Source organism: Pteropus medius, unplaced genomic scaffold (genome assembly GCF_902729225.1).
Source record: "Pteropus medius unplaced genomic scaffold, Ma_sr-lr_union100, whole genome shotgun sequence".
NCBI lineage: Eukaryota > Metazoa > Chordata > Mammalia > Chiroptera > Pteropodidae > Pteropus > Pteropus medius.
In genome coordinates, this window is record NW_024342467.1 from 10,298,133 (window position 1) to 10,325,665 (window position 27,533).

The window sequence follows — 27,533 nt, forward strand, 5'->3', positions numbered from 1 at the left end:
AAGAAAGCATCGTACGTCAGTGCTGCCAAGTCTGGTTGACCTCACACCTTATCACGAGTCTTCAGTTTCGCAGCCGTGAGAAACGTGACTAAAGTTGTTTACATAAGAGCTCGAGGGCTGTTATAATTTTAACCTCGCGTGTAACGATTTTCATCTCCAGAGGTGAGATGCTGATATCATTCACAGGAATGAAACCCATGCCCATTCCTTATGTATAAGGTCATGACACAATGAAAAGTCCTGGAGCATCAGGCTGGAATCCTGATGGGGCCACTAACTAGCAGTGACCCTGGAACAGCATTTTACACACCTGCATCAAGTTTCACTATGTTCAAAACAGAAAAGGCTCTCAACTAGATCATTCTGTCAGTTATTTAGAGCTCCCAAAACTGATTAAGTTCTCATCAATAATTTCTGAAAATATTCCCAAATAAACACCTAAGAATACCAAATAATAGGCATTAATATGCCAGTGAGGCAATTTCATTAGGATTCTTTTTAGTTCCAGATTTATACAAATGTATGGATGTCACTAAAAGATCATGAACAACAGTTCTTATTTTAAAGATGCAGACGGATACAGTGCTAAAATTTGCCTTAGATAATGATGATAATAATAATAATAATAATAATAATGTTTCAGGATAAATTCCACCTAAAAGCTTTATATTTTAAGTAACTTATTAGACACATAAGATTATATATACAGTATCATTACATTGCACTTTTTAAACAGAAAATATTAAAAAATATATCGAAATGCTAAAAGTGATTGAGTGATTTAAAAAGTTCTATATATACAAAATTATGAAGCAAACAGTTATTTACCACATACAGAAAAGCTACATATAACAAAGATTTCACCTTGTTCTATTAATTTTTCTAGTGAAGACATTCAGTTTAGCATCTAGACCTCTTTCATTCCTTCGGATTATGTCTCGAAACCAGGGCAGGTCATCACAATACAGTTTTGGGGGCTGAAAGCCACCTGTCTGACCCACACACTGCAACTCTTAGGTGGCTTCCTAACATCCTATTTGCACGTTGCTCTTCTGCTGGGAACAGGCCAGTTGTTCAGCCCCCTCCCCTCCAATGCCACTGCATAGGTAGAACTTCATGGCACGGTGTAGGGGGCTAAAAACGGTGCTGGGAGTCTCTGTTCCCAAACCAGAGCTATCAGATAATAACTGCTTGGGGTTCAGGAAAAGAGACACTTCACACAACACCCAGAGCTCATTTCCCGCCGGAAGCCAAGCTCTAAGGGCGCAGCCTGTGAGCCTGGGCAGCCGCTGGTCAGAGCCCGGAGCTGGCTCCCACCGCCTGCGCGGGGCCTTACCATGGCCTTGTTCTCCTTGATGTTCATGGTCCTTTTCAGCAGCGCGTCGGAGCCCTCCTGGCCTTCATCCCTGGAGTCATCCTCAGATTCAGAGACAGAATCTTCCCTTTCCTTCCCCTGTCTGCAGCTTTTCTTTCTCCCAAGAATTGCTTTTTGGGGGTCCTGTAAGCATGGGCTGGAAAACAGTGGCTCAGAAGAACTGTTTTTATCTGACTTTTTTGCCAGTTTCTTGGTGGGGAATTGCAAGGCTACGCGAAGGCCAATACTGCTTCTTCTAGGCCTGCTTCTTCTAGGGGTAGCCTTTTCTTCATCTTCCTCTTCCTCACTCACAAAGGATGCTTTACCGTCGTCACTCAACTCTGACTCGTCGAGCTAACAAAATGAGAAAAAGCAAAGACGTCTATAAGACTTTGAAAAAAACATATTTAAACACACTGACATGATTTTAGGAAAAGAATAAATAGCTGAAAGCCTCCTCTTCCTACTCTTAGTTCTCTGTGAACTCTTCAGTTCAATGCTCAAGTAGTTTGCTGATGAATAAAATCAAAGAGCAGCTATTACTGCACTCTGCCCCAGCCACACCCACTGGCAGACTAGGTTCCATTCAGAGCATCAGGCTGGAAGCAAAAGACTGACAAAGACGACTCCTGCGTAGTGGAACAGCCAAGCTGGCACATCTGGAAGCCACGTAACAGGAGGAACAGTCAAAGCGTGTGCAAGACATAAGAGTCACCTTCAGCTAGAAATGGGAGTGCCTGGGGAAGAAAAAATATTGACTATTCTGCCCTAAACAGGACGAGGACTCATGAGGAAAAGGGACAGGAGAGAGGATTTCACCTCAGTGAAGCGACCAAGGAGCAGGCAGATTACTGGCCAGTGGGGTCACTGGCAATGTCGTCTCCAAGACATGATGAGTCCTCACTCCAAGGGAAGCCCCCTCCTTTTTCTGTAACTGGGTGGCGTCGAGGCAGACAGCTGTGCGGGTTGTGAAACATCTGTTCAGTCAGCTCAAGAACTCATCCCGTTCCCAAACTTTACTCGGTATCCGTCTCCGGCATTAAAACATAACTCAGTTTTACACGTGAGGACACAGTGAGAATGGAAGGCAACGGCAGGGTGACATTACCCAGGTGACAATGCAGAATATCTCAGATGCGAGGGGAGTCCTACCAATAATAGAGGGTTAAACATCGAGATCAAGGCCGTCTCCTGGGCATCTTTCCTTGACCACAAGCTGGAAAGCTGAGTCTGAGAGCCTGTCAGGGACTCTGCCAAGGGGGTGCTGGGAGGAGAGAACGGGCAGCACCAGGACGGGCCCAGGATTCAGTGAAATGATTCTGCTGCCTCCTCAGTGACCACCCCCTGAATTCTAGCTAGACTCAAGGTAAAATAAGGCAGAGGGAGGATAATGCAGGTAACTGCCAAACCTTGGTATACACATCGGTAAACGACAGGCCAAGGAGAGAAATAAGACCACACTGTACTATCTATTTTTTAAAAAAAATATCCTGAACTTTCTACATTAGTAGCTTTGGAATTCAAAACCATGGGCCGCAGAGGAATCCAATTTTGGAAGACACTGTTGGGCAACTTCAGAGGACATATCCCCAGACTGGCTTATTTATCATAATCATCATCTTACCCACCTCCCTTCACCAAGGATGGGGAGTAGCTTACAACGAAGGACTGAAGTAGGGAAACAGCAAACTGTCAAAATACCAGTGGACACTCAGACCCGAGGGAAAGAACGCAAGGGCCAGCACCCCTGCTGTGGCTGCTTCAACTCTGGCTAAAGACCACTAGGCACCGGGCTATGACGATTTCCCATCATCTGGAAAGGTGGTCTCACCAGTTCCCACTAGAGTGGGCAGGAAGCTGGAAAGGGAGAAAACAGGGCTTGTTTCCTCACTAAATTTTAAAATAAAAGTTGCAGGTGAACCTCCCCTGAGCTATGAGTTATATCAGAGTCGACATAACATGTCACAATTAATATCCTAAATTCATTGACCATGAGCGGGGAGAAAAGACTTCTGGGGTAATTTACTTTCTTTTGCTGGAAACACAAATCCTTTGAATAACCAGCCATCATTTAAAGAACAGAAGATAAATAAGCCACTAAGAGTAGATGATATCCATCAGGGTTTGGAAGGATCTTAGCGTCTTGCTGGGAAGGGAATGGAGACTTGCTAGCCAGAACACATGAACTGCCATAAAAACAGCTTCTGTAAAGAAACCAAGGGAGGGCTGGGGCCCACAGGCTGGCACAGCTCCGTGCTGCTATTCACAGAAGAAAAAAGTCACCATCAAACAAGGCAGCCTACCATTAGGGCTTTCGGGCCTTAAGTTCCCCCTAGGAAAAGGCGGGGGACAGAGCAAGCAGCTTATTTAAACTTCCATATAGGTTCCACGCCAGATGTGGTTCGGCAGGAGCATCTGAACGTGAAGAAGCTTAACTTCCATCCTTTACCTCAATACCGAAGAAGGAAGTGCTATACTGATTTTTTTTGGATAAATGTATGCTATTTTTCAGTTAGCAGAAAATGCTTTTATGCCTAAAAGAAATCCAAAGGCTGTTCTTTAAAGTGACCCTGAGATTCAAATACTAGTTGGCAATAAACTGGCCTAAACATTATGAAATAAGAAGAAATCAACCAACAGGTCTCTTGATGGCAAAGTCCTGAGAGCAGATTGTCCTCGGGACTCAAGCAGGCCTGGGTCACCTTTACCATTAAAAAGCATGTCAGCCCCCATATCGAGAATGCACAGGGTAACACTTTGTACCACAGTTAAATCTTTGCCAAATTAACTCCGAACCCAAGAACTTTAGTTCACACACAAGAAGAAATGACTTTAAGAAACTTGTTACTCCCAGATAGATCCTCCTCTTTTTAGATAAAGAGGTTCGAAAAGTCTGAAATAAATTCTTTGATAAGGGACAATAAGAGACACCTGGGACACAGCCCCCCACACTCCAAAGGCACCAAAGGAAGAAAACTGGTTTTTCTATGCGAGGATAATGGATTAGTGGACCAGGAATTTGCCTTAGAAGAGCAATTTTCATATTCTGTTAACTGGCTTAGAAGATAATCATGTAAGAAAAAGGAATTCCTTTTCACCTGTGAAGTGGCTTCTTACAGGCAAAAAAAAAAAAAAAATTCAGAAGCAGAACTAAAAGTATTACAACCCACACTTCCTCATGTTGATCATTATTACCTTTACTTCTGGGTTACTGTTTACATTCAGATCACTCTGCGTAAATCCTTCAAAATCTTCTGTCTCTGAGTCAGTGTCCTCTATAAAAATTCTTCTTAGCTCTTCTGTGAAGTATTTGGAACGGAAGCGCACATCCTGCTAAATTAAAAACACACATATGTCACATGGAACGAAAGAAAAAAAGAACAGTGGCTACCAGGGACTGGGGGGCAATGGGAGTTATTGTTTAATGGGTACAGAGTTTCTGTTTGAGACATGAAAACATCCTGCGAATAGATAATGGTGACAGCTGCACAACCCTGTGAGTCTACTTAATGCCACTTAGTATCTTGTTGGCAAGAAACTGGGAACTTTTTTGTACTTAAAAATGATTAAAATGGCAAATTTCATGTTATGTGTATTTTACCATCACACACACACACACACACGTTTTCTATAGCTTACAGAAATTTAGGCCCACGAATTGATTTCAAAAACTCAGTATATGTCCACAGCCTCAGCCAGCTTCTTGCGTGACTGGTAAGTGCTGGTGGAATTCAGTTTCTCCTGCCAGGGCTGGAACGCTTTCACAGAACCAAAAACACATGGGAAGACGACATGAGGGAAAACTGCTCCCTCCCACACACCGGCTTTCCTTTCACACAGCCACCTAAGCCCGTCTCCTCCAAGTCGGCGAGCGGGCCTCCCTTCCACAGATGGCACGTATCTCTGTAGGAAAGGACTGGAGACTTTTTTTTTTTCCATTTAAAGTTGACGGTCAATATTATATTAGTTTCAGGTGTAGAGCACAGTGGTTATAGACATTTATATAATGTACGAAGTGATTCCCCCGATTAGTCTAGCACCTACCTGGCACCATACATAATTACAATATTACTGACCTACGCTGTACTTTACATCCCCGTGACTATTTTGTAACTACCGATTTGTACTTCTTAAACACTTCAGCTTTTTCACCCAGCCCAGCTCCTTCCCATCTGGCAACTACCAAAATGTTCTATCTACGAATCTGTTTCTGTTTTGTTTGCTTTTGTTCTTCAGATTCCACATATGAGTGGGATCATGTGGTGTTTGTCTTTCTCTATCTGACTTATGTTACTTAGCATAATACCCTCTAGATCCATGCATGTTATCACAAATGGTTACTATTTCATTTTTTTTTATGGCTGAGTAATATTCCACTCTATATATGTACCACTTCTTTATCCAATCATCTATTGATGGGCATTTAGGCTGCTTCCACATCTTGGCTATTGTAAACAGCACTGCCGTGAATTTAGTGGTGCAGATATCTTTTAGAATTAAGTGTTTTAGATTTCTTCAGATAAATACCCCAAAGTGGAATGACTGAATCGTAAGGTAGTTCCATGTTAAGTTTTTGAGGAATCTTGAAGCTGTTTTCCACAGTGGCTATATCAACCTGCAATCCCACCAGCAGGACTGGAGACTTTTACTCCCCTCCCTGAGGTGACTTCAGTGGCTCCTTTACCAACCGCCTTGGGGTGGATGGAAAGCTCCAACCTTCCACGGCCCACAGGAGTCTCAGCTGGTGAGCGACCAGCAACCAACAGGCCCCAGTGAGCAGACGATACTGTACGACTCTTAAAAAGAAGAACGTTTTCCAGTGATGACTTTTTCTTTCTTTTGAACTAATAAAATGGAAACTGGGCTCTCTAAATGACGTGCTTGAAAGAAAGCAGAGGGAAAAGAACTGCAAATCAGAAAGGAGACCCACGAATAGTCTCCTCCCAGCTGCCTCCGACATCTCCCTCCCACACCCGATAGAGCAATGACCCCTCATCACACCACATTTGGTTGAGGAGTCTTTATCTCCTCCCGATGCCTTTTCCTGACTTTAATTACATACTTCTTTGAGCTCAGATAATCTCTGGAGAAAAACAGATATAATAGACAACTGGAAAAACTTACAGGGGGATAGAGAAAGAACTGCCTATATCCAGCATTTTTTTTTTAAGCTTAAAAATGTCTCCTATGAATTATTATGGGTAATTGGAATGAGTGTGTGCTCAAAGCTAAATTACTTTGTTCCTTTGTTGATAGCTGTGGTGCAGCTGCTTCAAAAAAAAAAAAGGGGAGAGACGCAAACGGGAAGTTTCTTTAAAGTGAAATTCAAAAACGTGTTTAAGGGAGGCGAAAGTTGGCATTGCTATACATACTGTGTGCAAGTCGGTGCAGCTTCCTGGGCCGGTTGAGAAGGATGGAGAGTGTGTGGGCCCTGGGTAGGGAACCAGCAGGACGGGGTTTATGATTAAGGAAGAGCAGTGCACAGCTGGCTCCCAAGGAAACCCACCATGAACCTGCTACCTCCGAGGGCAGGAAACATCTGTTTCATAGAGCCCTTAGCCGGCCCCTGCAGGCTGCTTTAGGGCAGTGGGGTCCACGTGTAAATTTCACTGTATACCCAAAGTCTCTGCCTAGATCACACCTTGGAGCAGCAAGTGCCAACCGTGCAGTCCTCTTGTTCTTTCTATCTTTTGAGTTGTCAGCCTGCGAGAAATCAGTATCCTTGGTGGCCAGTTCTGATAGAGAAGAACAACTATAGGCCTAAACCAAGGCCTGTGCTTATTATTCTCCTTATTCCACAAGGTGTAAAAAAGGTGTTTAACGTGGGTCTGTATGAAGCAAACATCTACTCTGCACAGCCTCGCTGCATTCTTGGTTACAACCCTCACACGGCTCTCTGCTCTCTGGGATCTGTTATCTTTTAAAATCAAAACTAGGCAATATGTTGTGAGCCTTGGTCATCACGATCAAGGAGGTAAGCAAATAACAGGAAGAGGAGATAAGAGTGGCTGCTTTTTTTATTTTGAAGCGCGTATGACGTGCAGAAACAGACTGGAAAGTGATGACAGGCCGAGTGAGCAAAGGCAGACGAGCCTCCCGCTTCTACCCCATGGGTGGCTCGTTCGCAATGCTTGCTGGATGCGTGGAACAAGGGAAAACGGACAACACAAGTAAGCGATCTCGGCCAGGAAAGCTGGAAAACACCATCCGAGTATGAGGCCCCTTTCATCAAAGCTTATCATTTAATGGGAGAGCTGGACCGGTCTACAAGTAATCACGGACAGGATCAGTGACATACGGGAGACACAAGCATGATGGTTCACAGAAAGAAAGAAAAGCCAGTAAGACTTCCCGGAAGAAGCAGTGTCTGAACTGGATCTGAACCAGGGTAGACTCTAGAAAAATGAACGGCGAGCACACAGGCAGCATGAACAACGTGGACTGGAGTACGCACAGGGCGGAACAGTGCATGGCGAGGGAGTCAGGGCAGTTTCTGTCTGACCTACTGCAGCACACGGCAGGCAGGGAAGCGAGCAATGGGGGCTCAGGGGGGAGAAATGGTAATTCCAGATTTGGAACATCCCAAATCTAGGAGCTCGGCCACTGCTCAGATGTGGGGCCGTGGGTGAGTTATCTCACCTCCCTGAGCTTCAGTTTCATCACCTGTAAAATGAGGGAAATGTAGCATCTGCAGCTTCCCAGGGAGGTAGATCGATTAAGGGCACTCTTATCGATTAAGCAGATTGTCACAGGCCACCTAGGGCATGCTGGGGTCAGACTGGGGGACTGAGAGGAAAAGGCAAGCTTGATGACATAGAAGCAGCAGTCACCACAGAAGCAAAAGCTCCTGCTCTGTTTCTAATGCCTCCCGTGTGCCAGGCCCCGGCTCGGCCCTTTACACACGTCCTGCACTGCTCAGAACCACCCCCTCCGTGGTGGATCCAACAGGCCCAAATGGAGGGACGGGCGATTTCTGATAAAGGGGGATCATGACCAGAGCTCAGTTCTACAAGTGAGGTAAAGGCTGTGAGGACTTGGGAGCTGAAGAGGGAAGAGAAGGGAAGGGATGGAGGTGAGGAAAAGGGCAGAAGATTCGTCAACTCCTGGACAGGAGTCGGGGAGATGGGAAAGGAAGAGGGGTTAAGAACATCAAGGACAGAGGTAACAGTGAGAAGCCAGCCAGACGACCTGGGGAGGGAAAGAGGTGGGCTTCATATCTCCCTTGAATAATCAGGATCGGGCCAGCTGGCAGTCAGAAATACATCTGGAGTTGGAGAGAGAAGCCAAGCCTTAAAGAATTTGGAGGTAATAGCTGAAAACAGGCCAATCCCTGAGATCACTAAGCTTTGAAAAGGTCTGAATACAAAATCTTGGACAACATCCACATATGGGGATAGAAAACAGAAGAGATGACAACAAAGAAGAAAAGGTGACACTGAGAGGAATATGACACCACGGGAAGTGGAAGCGGGTGGCTGGTGGCATCGAATGCTCTGGAGACATCAAGTCAGGTGAGGGCCACAGAGACAGGAGGCCCCCACAACCTGCGAAAGAATCGCTCCCACCGAGGCCAGAACATGCACAGCCAGCTAAGTAATCACGCAGGCCCTGCACTTATATATAATTAACTGCTTCCCTTCCTGAACTTGGCCAGTTGAAGCAAGGTGGTTTTAATTTACAGCCTTTTTAGGAGAGACCATGGTCAAGAAAGAATGAGGGATTCTGAGTGCCACAATAAACTCAGAAGAAAATGCCACACAAGGCTAGATATTTTGGTTGGCCATGCTATTGCGAAGGCACAATATAAACCTCCAGGAAATCTAACTCTAAGAGAACTGTGACTTGTATTTGCCACAGGTCAGAGTAATTAAAGAAAGAAAAATGCTCTCCCCAGCAATTCCAAGAGGGAGGTGCCAGCAGAACCACACTGCGGGAGCAGAGACGCAATTGTCTCCTGCTAACCACACATTCCTGCACTGCACTGCGTGGTGCGTGCTATTGCTGGGCGGCACAGCCATCCCTGCCAGCTGTGTGGGAGCCTCTGAATACAGCCTCACCTCAGGCAGCAGCCCCGAGGTTGCACAGAAAATGGGTTTGATCATGTGAGGTCCCCTTTATTAAAAAAAAAAAAAAAAAAAAGACTGTACATAGAAAAGAATTTAAACAGCAAAAGTGAGCTAGGTACTCTCACCAGTTTCTTAAAACATATGAAGGCTTCATGCTGATAAATGCTCGACAATTAACTGATATCAACAGTCTCAGACCACGTTCAAATAAAAGAATACCTGAACCAAGATTCAGGCTTCAAGACGAACATGCCTGCCTTGAAAGGAAGCATCCGTACCTGTTTCCCCGACTCCAGTGAGTCAAAACTATCGCAGCTCTCCTCTGATGAGAGGGTTTCCATGGGAACATCATCTCGGAAACCGACGAACTCTTCATCATCGCTGGGGGCGTTAAAGATGTCAGCCACTTCTTTAGGGATCTGTTTTGGATTCGAAACAAAAAAGGATAAAACCAGGGGTTGTTAAATCACTTAGGGAAATCTTCTAGAGAAGACTAGGCATCACCATCTCCTAACTTTATCAATCTGCCCGGCAGCCCAGAAGGCCTCATAACCCTGAGCAAGATGCGCTTCAGCTGATACCTCACTGCAAGAGGGAAGGGAGGATCAGATACAACTTTTCCTATTCAAATTCTAGAGCTATAGCCTATCTTACAGGGAATGTCAAAGCCATGCATGCACAGGTAGCAGCCATTTTTCATCTCTTGACAAAAAAAAAGAGAAAATAGGCATCAGTTTCTGCAAAACCAATGATCTATTTTTCTCCTAAAAGTGGATCTGTCTTTAAATGTCATCATGTAAAAGATTCCAGAAGATATTACTATGCTCCTCTTTCTTTAATTCCCACCTATAGTTATTTTTCTTTGTCATATGCTGATTCTGATATGAAAATTCATGCAATGAAATAAGTAGCTTTCCTTCTTTTCTATATTCTGAATCAATTATAGTAGCTTTAGAATTCCAAGAGAATTTAAACGCTATTATAGGCAATTATTCCCAGAAAGAATGTTGCCAGCACACTTAACCTAACAAACATGTATCTGCTGAGAGTTCACTTTTATATGCTAACTACCTATTTTTTCCCAGCTCTTAATTTTGAAAAACTTCAAACACATAAAAATTTGAAAGCATAGAACAAATATTTTTATATTCTTCACCTGGAACCCCCAATGTCACCACATGTGCTTTCTCTCTCTCTCTCTTTCAACAACTATTAGGTTGAACCACAGGCATTGGCTGACTTTTGTTTTTGACCCAGGAAAACAGTGATTTAATATGAGCCAACCCAATTCTCATGTGTTTAAAATAATTTGCAGGCATACAATTCAACCTAAAAGACTACAGCACACATATCCCAAGAATAACGACATTCTCCTACAGAACCACAAAACCATCATCATACCTAAAATAATTAACAGTAATTCAATAGTATCATTTCTCAGGAATCCATATTTCAAGGTCTGCAACTGTCTCCACAAAATGTCTTTCATAACTTTCTCGGAGGAAGAGGGATACACATAAAGCAAGAAACATGCATTGTATTTGATCTGTGTGTGTGACATTGTTTTTTGCTGCTTTTCTAATACTGAAATTTTGTAGATAGTCCAAGATAACTATCTTGCAAAATGTCTTCCTGTAGAGCTTTTCTGATTGCTTCCTGATAGATTCAAATTAAATATTTTTGGCAACAATCCTACACAGATGACATATACTTCTCAATGTACTGCAGAAGGAGACACAGTAGTGGTTCTTAAAACATAATTATAAAAACTTTCAAACACATTCATAGGTAGATGGAATAGTATACTGAACACGCATGTGGACCCCCTAGCAATTATTTGTCCGTGGCTAACACTGCTTCATCTTTATCCCTACCCCACCGCCCTCCTTTCAAACTATTTTAAAGCAAATGTAGACGTGGTATCATTGCACGCTGTATCTTCAGCGAATATGCAGTCTGCGTTCCCAGTTCTATAAACATTTTTTTTTAACTCATAGTTTATTTGCATCACAATCCAAATAAGGTCCATACATTGGTCGACAGGTCTCTTAAGTCCTTCCTCGTGTTTCCTTTATTTTTAATTTTTTTTTTTATGACTTATTTTTGACTGTAGAGTTTGCCAGTCTGGAGGCTTTGTTTTACAGTCCTCCCCTCCCCCGATGGTAGGTAGCAGACTCCTCTGTCCCTTTGGATTTCCAGTAATTTGGTAGTTGAACCTAGAAGCTCGATCAGATTCAAGTCGGCTTCTTTTTGGCAAGACTACTTCACAGGTAGTGCTGCGTTCTTCCTTCAGAAAGCACAGAATATCTGGCTGTCTCTTGTTAGTAGCGATGCTGTTTGGTCGACAAGATGAGATCAGCCGGATTTTTCCTTAGCGAAAATAATTTACTCCTTTGTATTTAGAAAAGTAATAACTAGGGTGATGTTTGAGATTCTGTGAATATCCTTCTCTCCCTAATAACATTTCACTCAATAGTTTCAGAATCCATTGATAACTCTTGCCTGAACCAATTACTATATTAGAGGTTACAAAATGGTGATTTCATATCTATCAATCATTCAAATATTAGCTGGCATCCTTCTGTAACATATTAGTTTCTTCCTTCCTCTCTCTCTCCCTCCCTCCTTTCTTTCTCTCTCCTCTTTCCTCCCACACAGATTCATGGATTTTTTTTATTCATGTGTTGTAACCCATTACTGTCATCATTCTTTCTGATGCCCAAATTGTCCCAAGTTTGGCCACTGGGAGCTCCTTCAAGCCAGCATCCGTGTCCGTTTGATACAACCTGATAGTCTCCGAGCAGCTCCTTGCTTTCCAGCACAACGAATGTGCCGAGCTAGCCTTGTACTTCACGTGCCTCAGCCCTCGATATGGCCTTTTCTCCAGGAAGCCCTGGCATTTAGAAATCAAGATGTGAGAACTCAGTGTGCTCCTTGTTAGTGAAGTATCATTACTTCTAGGCTCTTTGATTGGACAGAGCAAGGATATTTTAAGTATCTTAAATCAGAAGTTCATAGTGACACCTTGAATTCAAATCCAACATGGCAGATTCTTCCGCGGCAACCTCAAGCCCACATTAATATCTCCCTTCCTCCACAATGAAAACCCCAATTTCCAGTATTTCTCATATACTTACCCATTGGCTCTCTCTGCGATACATACACAATAGTTTCAGACTGGCACCACTACCAATAACACTGCCAACAACATTCAAGTTCAAAGTTTCTTTGTGGTTTTATACTAGATCTTTCCTCTGAGATAACCTGACAATTCTGTACTTGGGGCTGCAAAAGCACTTCTCATGTACTTCCCATTTCATCACGCGGTACAGTAAAGAGATGTCGTCCAGGGTCGAGATTTTAATAAAATAATTTTCACTGCTACAAGACATTCTTATGTGAAACTGGCATTGTCTTCTAAAATTGAGTGCCCTGAGGTGAAGAATGTGGTGACCACTTGTACAGTTTGCTGCCATTACCCTGATTCATGCTAAGGGCCGGCAGTTTTCACTACCTTTGCTTTGCACCATCAATGCAAATATCAACACAGCAGAAAAAGGCAAAGGTCTTAGTATTATTACGACAATGACTCTGTCCTCATGGAACCCCGAAAGGGCCTTAGGGTTCCCCAGACCACAACTGGACTGCTGCACTAACACATACAAAGTTGTGTATTCAAAAGTTGTTTAAATTCTTTGATTTCTTTTTTCTGTGCATTGAATTAATTTTACAGTCAGTTAGGTTCACTTGAGAAATTACTCATCCCTAATCTGGTTATTTTTATCATGCATGCTTCCTGTTTAAAAACACAATTAGAAAGTTAATGGTTCAATCAATGAAAGCTTAACATTTGGTTTTTAGAGAACACAAATTCAGAATTGAGTATAACAAGTTTAATCACGTCAGAGGGTTAATACAAACACACTCCAACCATCTAATGAAATTACCACAAGGGACAAACGGACAGACACTTACGGAGTTAGAGTTCCACCAACAATAGAAGGAAACCTGCCACCATGCTAAACAAAGCTTAACTCTGAGATGGTTCTTGGGGGAAAAACTGAAACTTTACATAAGGAAGTAAATTTAACAGTATTTAGCACCCGTATCTTTTCGAAGACATCTTTTGTTGTTAGACACCTTTTGTTGTTTTATTGGCCGTCGGAACCAATACTCCAAGAGAACACTCATACCAGAAACATTGACTAGACTTGTGAAAGTGTAAGAATGTTGGACTTTGCATAATAGCCACCAAGTTCAGTCCCAAAAAGTGGCACTGACAGAGGGACTGGGGCTTGGTTTGACTCTTTCCTTTTAACTTATCACCATTTTATGAATCAAAAAGCTCCAGTGGCCCAGAAGCTTGTTTTAACATAGAGGTTAACAGAGGAGAAGCAGCCACTGTAATGATTTAAGCAAAGCACACACAAGGGAAAAAGAGGCTGGCAATATGAATAAATGCTTCCGGTGGCAATGCATTAGCTCCGGGGTTATTGTCCCAGCCCGCCACTGCTGCAAAGCCTGTGTCCACCCAATTCTTCATCTATGACTTCTGCATCTGCTCCAGAGGTGCCATTAAGAGGGACTATAATAACCCGTCAGGAACAAAAGAATACACTTTCAAAAAAGCAAAAACCACACATTCCTGAGCATGCGGGACTACTTCTTGCTGCCTAACTTCAAAAGGCATTAAGAGTTTCACAGTCACAAGCCCCAGGATTTAACAGAAGTCTGTAAAATTTTCAAATGTCTTCAATGCAACATGTAACTATATGTAACAGATGCGACAAAGAAGGCAGGAGTTACATACAACAGACCTGACAGAAGATTCAGAGGGGCACCCTGCTAATATATGACCAGTGTGACAATATATCAATACATTAGGCCAGGAGACCTGTCGTTTCCCCATTCATCATGGGGTGGTGCTGACTAGAGAGCTGAAGACATGAATGCAGCAAGGGCGTCCACTCCTCCACTCAGGAAAGCCGCAACTGCAGGAACGGGGCCCGGTGCGCCCGACCTTCCACCTCTGCAGAGAACCCAGGAATCTGAGTCTTGGTGAGAAATTGCCCAGTTTTCAAATGTCAGCTTCTAGGCTAAGGACCAAGCATTTACAGGCTGGATCTCAAACTCACTCAGGGAAAGTACACAGCAGAACTCGTGGTGCTTTGCAGGACACCAAGGAAATTTCAGAATTTCGAATATTACCAATAGCATATCTACTAGTGTCTGGTATAGTGCTGGACAACGTTAAGAAAATTAAGTAAAAAGAAAAATTTTAAATTAAAAATAGCTTCCCTGTTCATAGCAGCGCTATTCACAAAAACTACAAAGTAGAAGCAACCCAACTGTTCATCAACGGATGAATGGATAAACAAAATGTCACATGCACACACAACGGAATATTATTCGGCCTTAAAAAGGAAGGAAATCCTACAAATATCAAAAAATTACATTGTACACCAGGAACTAATATAATGTTATAGGTCAATTACATCTCAATAAAATTTTTTTTAAGTCTACAGAGTCTGAATCAGTGGGTCAGGATAGGGTGAGAGTCTGCATTTCTAACAGCTCCAGGGCAATCCCTGTGCACTCGTCTGCAGAACATCCTTTGAGTACAGAGATTCGGGCCCATTTTCTGTTCCCCTCCTGCAGGACATAACTTTTCCTACTTGGTACTAGCTACTCATGCGCTTATCAATTAAGGCTTTTCCACATCTTTATGATATCTAAATCCATTCCTCCTGGATTAAAAAATACTACCTCCTAGCCAGGAGGAACATATTTATTATCTATTTTATTTTTAAAAGAAAAAAACATTCACTTTAAGCCCAATTGAGTCAAGAGCTAATTTTGATAAAGCTTCAGGAAATGTTTCTTATTCTGGGAACATTAGTATATATTTCACCTGGAAACAAGTTCCATCTTAATCCCTATGGAATAGTATAAAAGAAATCTGCACACTTTTCATTTTCCTTATTACTGTTTTTGAAAACAATTTTGATAGCAAAGAACAGAATTTGCAGAGTGAACTATATCTGTGAAAGGAGACCTTTTACAGAGGAAAGCATTTCTTCAACCAACGGCAAAGTGAATTGCTTCACATAATTCCCTACCATTAAATCCTGTTGTTTCCTTAAATCTCTAAGATGAAATTGGTCGCTTCCTAAGAAACATATACATCTTGCATCTTTTATAAAAAATTAAGTCAAAATGGGTCAGACATAAATATAAAATCTAAAACTATAAAAATTCTAGAAGAAACAGGAGAAAATGATTGTGACCATGGGTTAGGCAAAGAATTCTTACGTACAACACCAGAAGCACAATACAGATTTTTAAAATTTATAAATTACAGTCAAAATTAAGAATGTCTGACCTTCGAAAAATACGCTTAAGAGAATGACAAGAAAAGCCAACAGACTGGGAGAAATATCTGCAAATCTTATATCTTATAAAGAACCCATATCCAGCATATATATAAAGAACTCTCAAAACTCAATAATAAAAGCAAATAACCCAATTAAAAAATGGGCAAGAGATGTGAGCAAACATTTTACCAAAGATATGCAGATGGCAGATAAGAACAGGAAAAGATGTTCAATATCCACAGTCATTAGAAAAATGCAAAGTAAAACTACAATGAGAGACAACGGTCTACCTATCAGAATGGCTTTAAAAAAACATGGCGATTCCAAGTGCGGACAAGGATGCGGAGAAACTGGTATTCTTACAAACTGCCAGTGGAAATGCAAAGTGGTAAACACTGTGGAAAACAATCTGGCAATTTCTTATAAACATACTCTTACCACGCGACAAGGCAATCCACACCCAGTGAAAGAAAACTTATGTTCACACAAAACTTGTAATTAGCAGTTTTCATACCAAACCTAGACACAATCCAAACCAACTAAGCAATGGATAAACAAATTGTGGTACATCCATACCGTGGAATACTTCTCAGCAATAAAAAAATAGTAAATTACTAATAGACCCAACAACATGGATAAACCTCAAATACATTATGCCAAGTGTAAAAGGCTACATGTTGTCTGATTCCACTTATATGACATCTTGGAAAAGGATAAACTATAGAGACAGAAAACAGATCAGTGGTTTCCCAGGGCTAGAGATAGAAGGGCATTTCTGAGGGGTGATAAAACTGATTGTGGTAGTGACTATACAACTGAAGACATCTATCAAAATTCACAGGACTGCACACTAAAAAGGGTCAATTTTAATGTGCATAAATTGTCGTAGTCAAAAAAAAAAAGCAAAGTATGTAGAAATTGTAGAACATACAGATTGTCTAGAAATGGATGCTAGCACACACAATTACAATTTAATAAAAGAAACACTACAGATCAATGAAAGGGGATGATGTTGTCCGTAAGTGACGCAGGCAAAATTGGCTATTTGAGGAGACTAAAACAGTCCATTTTGCTTCTCTCCTGATACTATAAATCAGATGGCCACGAAGAATATAATTAATATGAATACACAACTAGCCTCTGGATAGGGAAAACTAAGCATCAACGTAAAGGAGATCAAAACGGAAAACAATGATATCATGGACCATGTAACAATTTAAAGCTTCTTATTTAAAAGAAGAAAACAAAATTTAGAAATTAAAAAAAAAGTTGAAAAGATCCGCCACAAATATGACAAATTATTAATGTTACTGAAAAGCTCATACAAAATAAAATGTACCAAGCAAGAGTCACACGATAAAATAGGTAAAAGAAAATTCACTGAACAGGGAATATAGAAGAGGCTATAATTCAAAAGTCTTCAACCTCCCTACGTAAACGCAAATGAGATTAAAACAAGAATCATTCTCATCCAGCAATTTAGCAATGCCTTATCAATTTTTAAGGGCACACTCAATGACAGGGAGGATGTGACAAGATAAACATCTTTATACAGAACTGGTGGGAGGACGAATGGGTCTAATGTTTCAAAATAGAAATTTGGTCATATATGTCTAAAACAGGTTAGTTAAAAGTGGGGGGGAGTATATATTCTGAGATTTAAAGACTGCCAGAAAATTTGGATAAACTCAGAGCATGTGAACTATAAACAGTTAAGAGGATCATAAATTCAAGGATTATCAGAGTGTGACAGATCTCACCCATCAACTGGAGTACTTCCCCTCATTTTAAAGAGGAGCAAACATCAGCCTAGACTTATTCAAGGGCATACAGTTTGTAAACCCCCTACAAACACATTCCCAACTATCTAAAGAGAAAAATGTTATTTTCTCAATAACGATAACTATATATTAATTAGTATTTAGTATTTAATTCAATCAAAAACCTAAAGTTGATGACACCAAAAGCAGGAAAAACAAAAGATAAAACGACTTTATCAAAACTAAAACATCTATTCATCAAAGGACATTATCAAGAGAACGAAAGATAACTTACGGAATGAACTATTTGTAAATCACATAACTAGTAAGGCTCTAGTATACAGAATATACAGATCTTTTACAATGCATTAAAACAACGAAAACTCAACAAAAAATGGGTAAAGGACTTGAGAGACATTTCTCCAAAGATCTATGAATGGACAGGAAGTACATGAAAAGAAGTCCAACATCATCAGTTATTAGGGAAATGCAAATCAGAAACACAAGATATCATTTCATATCCTCTGGGATGGCTCTAATCCAAAAAATGGGGGTAGGGGGATGATGAAAATGTAGAGAAATTAGAACAGTTGTATGTGGGAAGTGGGAATGTAAAATGGTTTATCTGGAAAACAGTTTGCTGGTTCTTCAAAAAGTCAAACAGAATTACCATACGACCCAGCACTTCCACTCTTAGATAATATATAATTAAAAGAACTGAAAACAGGTGTTTCAAACGAATACATGTGCATGTGCATTCATAGCAGCACTATTCACAATAGCCAGAAGCTGGTATTAACCCAAATGTCCACCACAGATGAAGGGACCAAAAAATTGCAAGAAATGGAGAGGGGAGAAAAATGGTGTAGACGACAGAGGCTCTCTGCATCCCTCTGGTGACCAAATCAAAGCTGTGACGTAAACAAGGAGCAGCAGCAAGGAAAAAATCGCCTGGGATCTAGATGAACAAGCCATACAACTAGGGAGAAATCCAAGAAATCACCCTGCACCGGCAGAAGGTAGGACAGGGCGAGGACGCAGGGCTGCCCGGTCTGCGCAGAAGCCTCTTAAAGGGGCCCCTTCCATGACCAGATTTTCACAGTGACAGACCTACTTGCTCCGAGCACCAGTGCCGATTAGGCTGCACACAGGAGGCACCAGGGACTTGCAGAGAGACATTGTCAGAATGAGGGCCGAGGGGAGACTCGCTCTGTACACAAGTGCCAGCGGTATCCATTGTTCCCTGTTGAGCTCTCCCCACTCCCAGTGCACAGACACAGCGCTACCATAGCCGTGATGTCATCAGACTGGATAACAGAGGTCGCTTGCCCAGAGGATTCCCTGAAACCCACCTCCCCCAACTTGGGCCCCACCTAAACCACACCCAGGTATATCCACAGCAAGTCAGGTGCTCCTTGCTGAGCAGCACCTAGACTCGTGCTGTAGCCAGCTGGCCTTGGTTTCTGGTGTGGCCTTTTGAAGCAACTATAAGCACAGCATCTGTGGATTGCTTGCTGAATCTTAACAGGTGGCCCCGGAGGGGTAGAGGCTTGGGCTAAGTTTGACTTGCAGCTGAACCCCTCTCAGGACTGTGCCACTAGACACCTGCTTCACAAATCCACACCAATAAGACCGGGAGACTTGGGAGCTTTGCTTAGTACATAGAAACAGACATGGAAAGGCAACCAAAATGGGAAGACAAAGAAGCAGAAATCATATGAGAGAAAAGAACAGAGATCCAGATATAATGGAGTCAAGCAACCTAACAGATGCAGAGTTCAAAATACTGGTTATAAAGATGCTCAATGAACTTTTGGGAAGTGTAGACAAATTCAGTGAGAACTTCAACAAAGAGATAAAGAAAAAAAACATAAAAATGGAAATGAAAATTATAAAAGGGAACCAGCCTGAAATGAAGAACACATTATCTGAGAAGTATATTAAATGGGATAAACAAAGTGAATGAAGAAAAGGATCAAATGCCCTATCTAGAGGATGGCAAAGCCAAAGACACACAATTAGAATGGCAAGAGATAAGATACCAAGACTATAAAAATAATTTAAGGAGGATATGGAACACTATTAAGGGTCCAAATATCCATCTGATCGGCACACCTGAAGAAAATCAAGATGTTGAACAGCTGTTTGAAGAAATAATGATGGAAAACTTCCCTAACCTGGTGAAGGAAATGGACATAAAATCCAAGGAAGCTCAGAGAATCCCAAAAAACAGGGATCCAAAGAGGCTCACACCAAGACAAATCATAATTAAAACGCCAAAGGTTAAATTCAAAGAAATATTAAAAGCAGCAAGAGAAAAGCAGATCGTTATCTATAAGGAAACACCCATAAGACTGGCAGCTGATTTCTCAAAAGAAACTATGTAGGATAGAAGGGCTTGGCACAAAATATTCGACGTGATGAAGACCGAGGATCTATAACCAGGGATACTTTATGCGGCAAAGCTATCATTTAGAGTTGAAGGACAGATAAAGAGCTTCCCAGACAAAAATAAGCTAAAGGAATTTATCAACACCAAGCCAGTATTACAGGAAATGTTGGAGGGACATCTTTAAGAAGAAAAATCATGTATTGAAAACAGGAATAAAGAATGGCAACAACTACATTCCTATCGATAAGCACCTCAAAGGGAGAAGAATTAAGTGCTCCAACAAAAAGAGTTGATGAATGGAAAGGAAAACAAGACCCCTGTATGTTGCCTGTAAGAGGCTCACTTAAGATTAAAAGACACACACAGACTAAAAAGAAGGGGATGGAAAAAGATATTGCTTTGATGGACCTAGAGGGTATTTAAGTCAGACAGAGAAAGACAAACACTATATGATTTCACGTGTATGCGAAATCTAAGGAATAAAAAGAACAAACTAATCAAAAACAGACTCACAATTATAGTGGACAATTTGGTGACAGACAGAGGGGAGGAGGGATGGGGGTTGGGAGAATGGGGTGAAGGATTAAAGAAGTACAAGTTAGTAGCTAATGGATGGTCACGCGGATGGGGAGCACGGCATGGGAAATGCAGTTAGCATTAATATGTTGGCAAGGTGGAGGGTCGGGGAGGGAGAGTGCACTTGGGGAGATCTTTTTATGAACTATATAGATGTCTAACCAATGTACTGTATACCTGAAACCAGTTTAAATAATTTTTTAATTGCAAGAAATAAAATCTGCAATGGAATATTATTCAGCCATAAAAATATATTAAATGCAATGGGATATTATTCAGCCGTAACAAGGAATGAAGTACTGATCCATGGTACAATGTAGATAAACCTGCAAAACACTACACTAAGAGAAGCCAGATGCAAAAGGTCACATGTTGTTGAATTCATTTAGGTGAAATATCCAGAATAAGTAAATCCAGCAGGTTTGTGATTGCCAGCGGCTGGAGGAGGAAAAAGCAGGGCAGTACTGCATAATAGGTACCAGGTTTTCTTTTTAGGGTGACTGTTAGTACATGTGGACCCAGAGAAAAGCCCCAAGACTGGACATCTCCTTGAGGAGAGGGGAGGGAAAGACAAAAGAAGAAGGCTGGGCACTCCAGGCTCGTAACTGAGTTTATTAAGGGAAACTTACATCCGAGGCAAGTCTTGGGTGGCTGCGAGGGGAAATGGACCCCCGCGCCCCTTGGCAGGCCCCAAAGAATTATAGTGGAGGGGGCAGGGCAACGAAACAGGTACTAGGATATGAATCCGTCAGGTATGGGACGTTACTGTACACGCTGGAGCAGGTCAGGACAAGGGTCTGCTCCAGGAACCGGCACAGAGCAAAAGGCAAGGGAGGACGCTGGCTTGCGTTAGCAATTACAATCAGACCGCCTCTAAGCGGGGTTTGGGAAGAGCAACCTGCACCCTGGAATGGGTCCAGCTTGTGGGACAGTCTCCTTCACAGTAATGAAATGTTTTGGACTAGACAGAGGTGGTGGTTATACAGCGTGAATGTACTAAATGCTGCTGAACTGTTCACTTTAAAATGGTCAATTTGACGTTACATGAATTTCACCTACATTTTTTTTAAAAAATGTAAACCTACCATAACTTAGTCTTGTCATCCCACTATTCACATTTGCTTATAATTACATAGAAGTAGGCAAGTGGTTTACTAAATACTGTAAGTCACGTGGTCGTAAGGGAGCAGTGACGGGCACATGGTAAAATGCTTCCCAGAGCTCCCGCCACAGGCCTGTGTCCACAGGGCAGCTAGAGGCCTTCTGAATTACACTCCTCTCCTGCTGCTTTCCCACCACACTGAAGCGTAAAAGCCTACATTCCCACCATGGCTCCCTCTGGGACCTCGTTCCTTTCCACTCCGTCTGCTCCACGTGCTCCAATCACAGTCCCCTTGCTATTTCTTGAAGGGACCGAACACGTTCCCGCCTCGGGGCCCTGGCCTGCTCCACAGACAGGAAACAAAGGTCTCTTTATGCTCAGGGAGGGGTCCCTGCTCAAATGTCTCCCCATCAGCAAGGCCTGCCTCTCTTTATCGATCTTTTAAAGCAGTACCCCAAGAATATCTGTTCTAGCAGATATTCTTGGGGTACTGCTAAAAATATTTATCCTATTTTATTTTTCATTTATTATCTGACATTACATAATTTTAAAAAAGATTTTACATATTTATTGTCTGCCCCTCCCACAATTAAGCCATGAGGACAGAGACTTTGGTTCACTCACCACTGTATCGAGCGCCTAAAAAAGTGGGTGGCATAGAGTAGGAACTCAATCATTTGTTGAATAAATAAAATGAATATATGTGTTATAATGGATTAAAGTACTACTATACATAGGTATTAATGCAATGGAAACAAACTGTAAAGCTACGCATGAGAATATTAATGATTATTTCTGAACAGTGAGATTACAAAAGTTAGAATAGTACAGTTGTTTTTTTTTAAGTCAGAGGCTTTGTTTTAATCCATGGCTCTATTTAGATGTTGAGGATTAAATAAGATAATGCCTGTCAAGTGCTCAAGAGAATGTCTGGTACACAATAAATACTAATATGTGTTCATAATGATCATTGTTAATTTTTTTCTTTGTATTTACTTCTGCATTTTGCAAGCTTTATAAAACTTACTGAAATAGTAATCAGAGAGCGATATCAGCAAAATGGTCAACTGGGAAGTGCCTTCATTTCCCCAAGGAGACATTAAAAACAACCAGAAACTGTCTAAACCAATCTGACAGGAGTTCTGGAAAATAGTCGGAGATCTATGGCAGCCAAGAAAATGCCCAATCAAAAAAAAGTCTTCTGCAGAATGGTAGGATATGTGGTATTTTTATTCATCCTTGTCCCACCCCCTCCACAGTACAGTTTTGGTCTGGAGGATGCCACAGTTTAGTTCCCAGTTCCCTCGAACTGGAGAAAGCAAAGCAGAAGTTGATTGCGACATGCTAACCAATCAGGGGCTTGCGTGAAGGGCTGGTCCCTGTCTCACCTAAGTCAGTCACGAGTGAGGAAAAGCTTCACCTATTGCTCATGAAAACTGTAGTGGACTACAGATCTGCAGGTGCCTGGGACAGAGGTATGCATGGAGACATACATAGACCATCAAAAGCCCCAAGAAGATGCTTGAGTAAAACTGCTTGGAAAATTAAGACATTCAAAAGAAGCTGTGTCCAAGGATGAAAAGAGAAAGCCACATGCAAGTACAGGCTAGACACATGCTTAGAAAATACCTGGGGAGAACTTAAGCTTTCGGGCTCAGAGAATGCCCATCTCATCAATGAATGACTTCCGTGGCACAGAGCCAGTCAGCAAAGATTGGAAGAGGTAGCTGTTTTCCCAATTTTCAACAAAAGATCAAAGGCATACAAAGAAACAAAAATATGACCCATTCAAAAGAACGAAATAAACAGGTAAAAACTGTTCCTGAAGAAGCACAGAGTGGACTTAACTAGACAAAAGTCAACTGCCTTAAATATGCTCAAAAAGCAAAAGGAAAACACAAAGAACTAAATCAGGAAAATGATATGTAAGCAAAACGATATAATCAACAAAATGAAATTATTAAAAAGAACCAAATAGAAATTCTGGAGCTGAAAATATACTATAATTAGATTGAAAATTTCACTAAAGGAGCTCAAAATCAGATTGAGGAAGCAAAAGAATTAGAAATTATTTGACAAAATAATGGCTGAAAACTTCCCAAATTTGACGAAATACACAAATATAGAAATCCAAGAAGTTCAATGAACTCCAAATAGGATAAACCCAGAGGACCCACTGAGACATTTTAATCAAACTGTTGAAAGCCCAACACAATCTTAAAAGCAGCAAGAGAAAAGCAGCTCATCACATAAAAGAGACCCTTAATGAAACTGTCAGCTGACTGCTCAGAAGAAACCTTGGAGGGCTGAAGGAGTTAGAGCATAGATTTAAAGGGCTAAAAGAAAAAAAAAACTGTCAACCAAGAAATCTGTATCTGGCAAAACTATATTTAAAGATGAGGGTGAAATTAACACATTATCAGATAAAAGATGAAGGAGTTCATTGCTACTAGATGTTCCCAACAAGAAATCCTAAAGGGAGTACCTCAAAGCCATATGAAAATAGGAAGTTATCACATATAGGTAAATACACAAATATAAAAACCAGTGCTACTGTAAATTTGATTTGACTCCATTTTTTATTTTCTAGAGGATAAAAAACTTGTTAGTAGGTTCACAAAGCATAAAGATGTAATTTGTGACATCAATAACAAAAGGGGGGACAGAGCTATATAGGAGTAGGGTTCTTCTATGCCATTTAAAAGTTAAATTGGTATTGTTCAAATACAAAATGGCAAAAGTACACCCTTCCTTATCAGTGCAAGCAGGTTCAGCTCTACAATCAAAAGACAGAGATTGGCTGAATGTTTTTTTAAAGGGTCCAATTACATGTTGTCTATAAGAGACTTACTTTAGATCTAAAAATACAGATAGGTTGAAGGTGAAAGGATAGAAAAAAGGCATTCAATATGAATAGAAACCCAAAGAGAGATGGAGTGACTATATGGATATCAGACAAAGTAAAAGCGAAACTTGTTGTATTGTGCTTTGCTTTATTGCGCTTCACAGATGTTGTATTTTTTACAAGTTGAAGGCAAGACCCTCCACCTTCATATTGATAAAAGGGTCAGTTCACCAAGAAAATTTAAAAATTACAAATCTGCATGCACCAAGCATCAGAGCTCCAAAATATATGTAGCAAACACAAACAAAATTGAAGAGAGAAGCAGATGGTACTACCAGAGTTGGAGACTTCAATACCCCACTTTCAATAATAGAACCAGGCAAAAGACCAACAAAGAAACAGAGAAAATGAGCAACATTATAAACCAAACAGAACTACCAGGCATATACAGAAAACTTCACCCAACCAATGAATGTACATTTTCCTCAGAAGCATATGGAAAACTCCATAGGACAGACCACATGTTAAGCTACGAAATGAGTCAGAATTTAAAATGATTGAAATCATACAAACTATCTTTTCTGATCACATTAGAAGAAAACTAGAAATCAGTAATGGAAGAAAAACTGAAAATTTCACAAATATGTGTAAATTAAACAACGTACTCTTATGGATCAAAGAAGAAATCACAAGGGAAATTACAAAATACTTTCAAACAAATGAAAATGAAAACAAAATGTACCAAACTTAGGGGATGCAGAAAAATCTATGCTAAGAGGGAACGCTATAGCTGTAAACTTACACTGAAAAAGAACTCAAACCAACAAACTAGATTTACACAATAAAGAACTAGAAAAAGCACAGCAAACTACCCAAAGGCAGAAGAAAGGAAATAATAAAGATTAAAGCAGAGATAAATAAAATAAAAAAAAGAAATATAAAGAAAAATCAACAAAAAAAATGTTAGTTCTTTGAAAATATCAAAATGGACAAACTTAGCTAGATTGAAAAAGAAAAAAATCCAATTTACTGAAATAAAGCAAGATCTTTACAGAAATAAAAAAGGATTATAAAAGACTATTATGAACAATTGCATACCAACAAATTGGGTTAGCTAGGTGAAATAAATTCCTAGAAATAGACAAACTTCCAAGACAAACATGAAGAACAAGAAACCTGAATCCACCTTTAACTAGCAAGAATTTGAATCAGTACTCAAAAACATCCCAACAAAAATCCCAGGACCCACTGGTTTCACTGAATTCTATTCAATGTCTAAAGAATTAACAACAATCCTTCTCAAACTCTTCCTCCAAAATTGAAGGACAGAATACTCCTTAACTCATTCCATGAGGCCAATATTACCCTCACGCTAAAGCCAAACAAAGACCCTACAAAAGTATGAGTACACCCTTATGAATAATGACTCAAATATCCTCAACAAAATGCTAGCAAACCAAATTCAGCAGCATAGTAAAAGGATTATACAAATAGACCAAGTGGGACATATTTCTGGAATGTAAGGTGGTTCAACATATGACAATTAATCACTACATTAACAAAATGAAAGAAAAAAACACACCACCTACAAAAAAAAAACCCTCAAAAGGTATCAAGATCTAAATTTAAGAGCTAAAACTATAAAATTCTTACAAGACAACATAGAAGAAAAACTTCATGACATTGGATCTGGCAATGGTTTTTTGGATATGAAACCGACAGTTAATAGCAGAAAAAAGATAAATTGGACTTCGTCAAAATTAAAAATTTTGTGCATCAAAGGACACTATCAAGAAAGTGAAAAAGTTAACTTACAGCATGGGAGAAAATATCTGCAATTCATGTATCTGATATGGAATTAATATTCAGTATAAAGAATTCCTACAGCTCAACAACAAAACCAATTTCAAAATGATCAAAGGACTTAAATAGACATTTTCCAAATATATAGATGGCCAATAAACACACAAAAAGATGTCCAACATCACTAATCATTAGAGAAATGCAAATCAAAACCACAATGACATACTACTTCACACCCATTAGGATGGATATTATAAAAAAAAAAACAAAAAATGTGTTGGTGAGAATGTGGAGAAATTAAAACCTTTGTGCACTGTTGGTGGGAATGGTAAACTGTGCAGCAGCCACAGTGGCAAACAATATGGTGGTTCCTCCAACAATTAAACACAAAATTACCATATGATCCAATAATTCTACTTTTAGGTATTTGCCCAAAAGTACTGAAGGTCAGGATTCAAACAGATATTTTACGCCATTGTTTACAGTATTATTCACAATAGCCAGAAGGTGGAAACAGCCCAAACACCCATGATGGATGAAAAGGATAAATATATGGTATCTACATACAATGGGTTATTATTCAGCCTTAAAAAATGAAATTTTAATGTTATAAGGTAGATGAACCTTAATAACATGCTAAGTGAAATAAATCAAACACAAAACGACAAATATTTTTATGATTCCACTCATAGAAGGTACCTAGAACAAATTCATAGAGACAGAGTGGTGGGCGGGAGGCAGTGAGGGGAGGGATGGGGAGTTAGTGTTTAATGGGTACAGAGTTTTAGTTTAGAATGACAAAGTTCTGGAGATAAAAGTGGTGTTGGTCACACAACAATGGGACTCTACTTCATGCCACTGAATTGGACTCTTAAAAATGATTAATATAGTAAATTTTGTTATGCACGTTTTACTGCAGTAAAAAAAAGGGCAAAAGAAAAATAATCCATTATTTTTAAAAGAGAAAATATAAGTGAGGAGAAACTTACAGACGTGTACGAGTATAGGGCTTGGAAGAGCTACTCAAATGAGCAGCCAAGGAAACAGTTTTGGCAGAGGGAGGGAAGTGAGCCAAGACACTCGGGAAGTGCCAGGTAATTTCCTTTTCCAGAAAGGTCAGCAGACAGGAAATGTGAGGCTAATGTTAAGATGTCTCTGGACTCTAAAAGATTATGAAATCGGACAAGTCAGCTCTCAGTGTTTTTCAACAAGGTGCTATTGGCACTTGGAACAGAATGACTGTTTCTTCCTGTGGGACTCT

At 40.5% G+C, this 27,533-nt stretch overlaps 1 protein-coding gene across 3 annotated transcripts in view; it reads right to left on the reverse strand.

The window, feature by feature from the left end:
• Window positions 1-27,533, reverse strand: part of CDCA7L (cell division cycle associated 7 like) — a 56,897-nt gene that overhangs the window by 4,925 nt on the left and 24,439 nt on the right. For 2 of the 3 annotated variants that reach the window (XM_039862519.1, XM_039862517.1), the window contains exons 2-4: window positions 9,699-9,839; window positions 4,550-4,687; window positions 1,337-1,708 (exon numbers count right to left, since the gene is read on the reverse strand). In XM_039862519.1, coding sequence (XP_039718453.1) covers window positions 1,337-1,708; window positions 4,550-4,687; window positions 9,699-9,761 — 573 coding nt within the window. In that variant the 5' untranslated portion in view covers window positions 9,762-9,839. The remainder of the gene's footprint in view (window positions 1-1,336; window positions 1,709-4,549; window positions 4,688-9,698; window positions 9,840-27,533) is intronic. The other variant, XM_039862518.1, reaches the window with a different exon arrangement.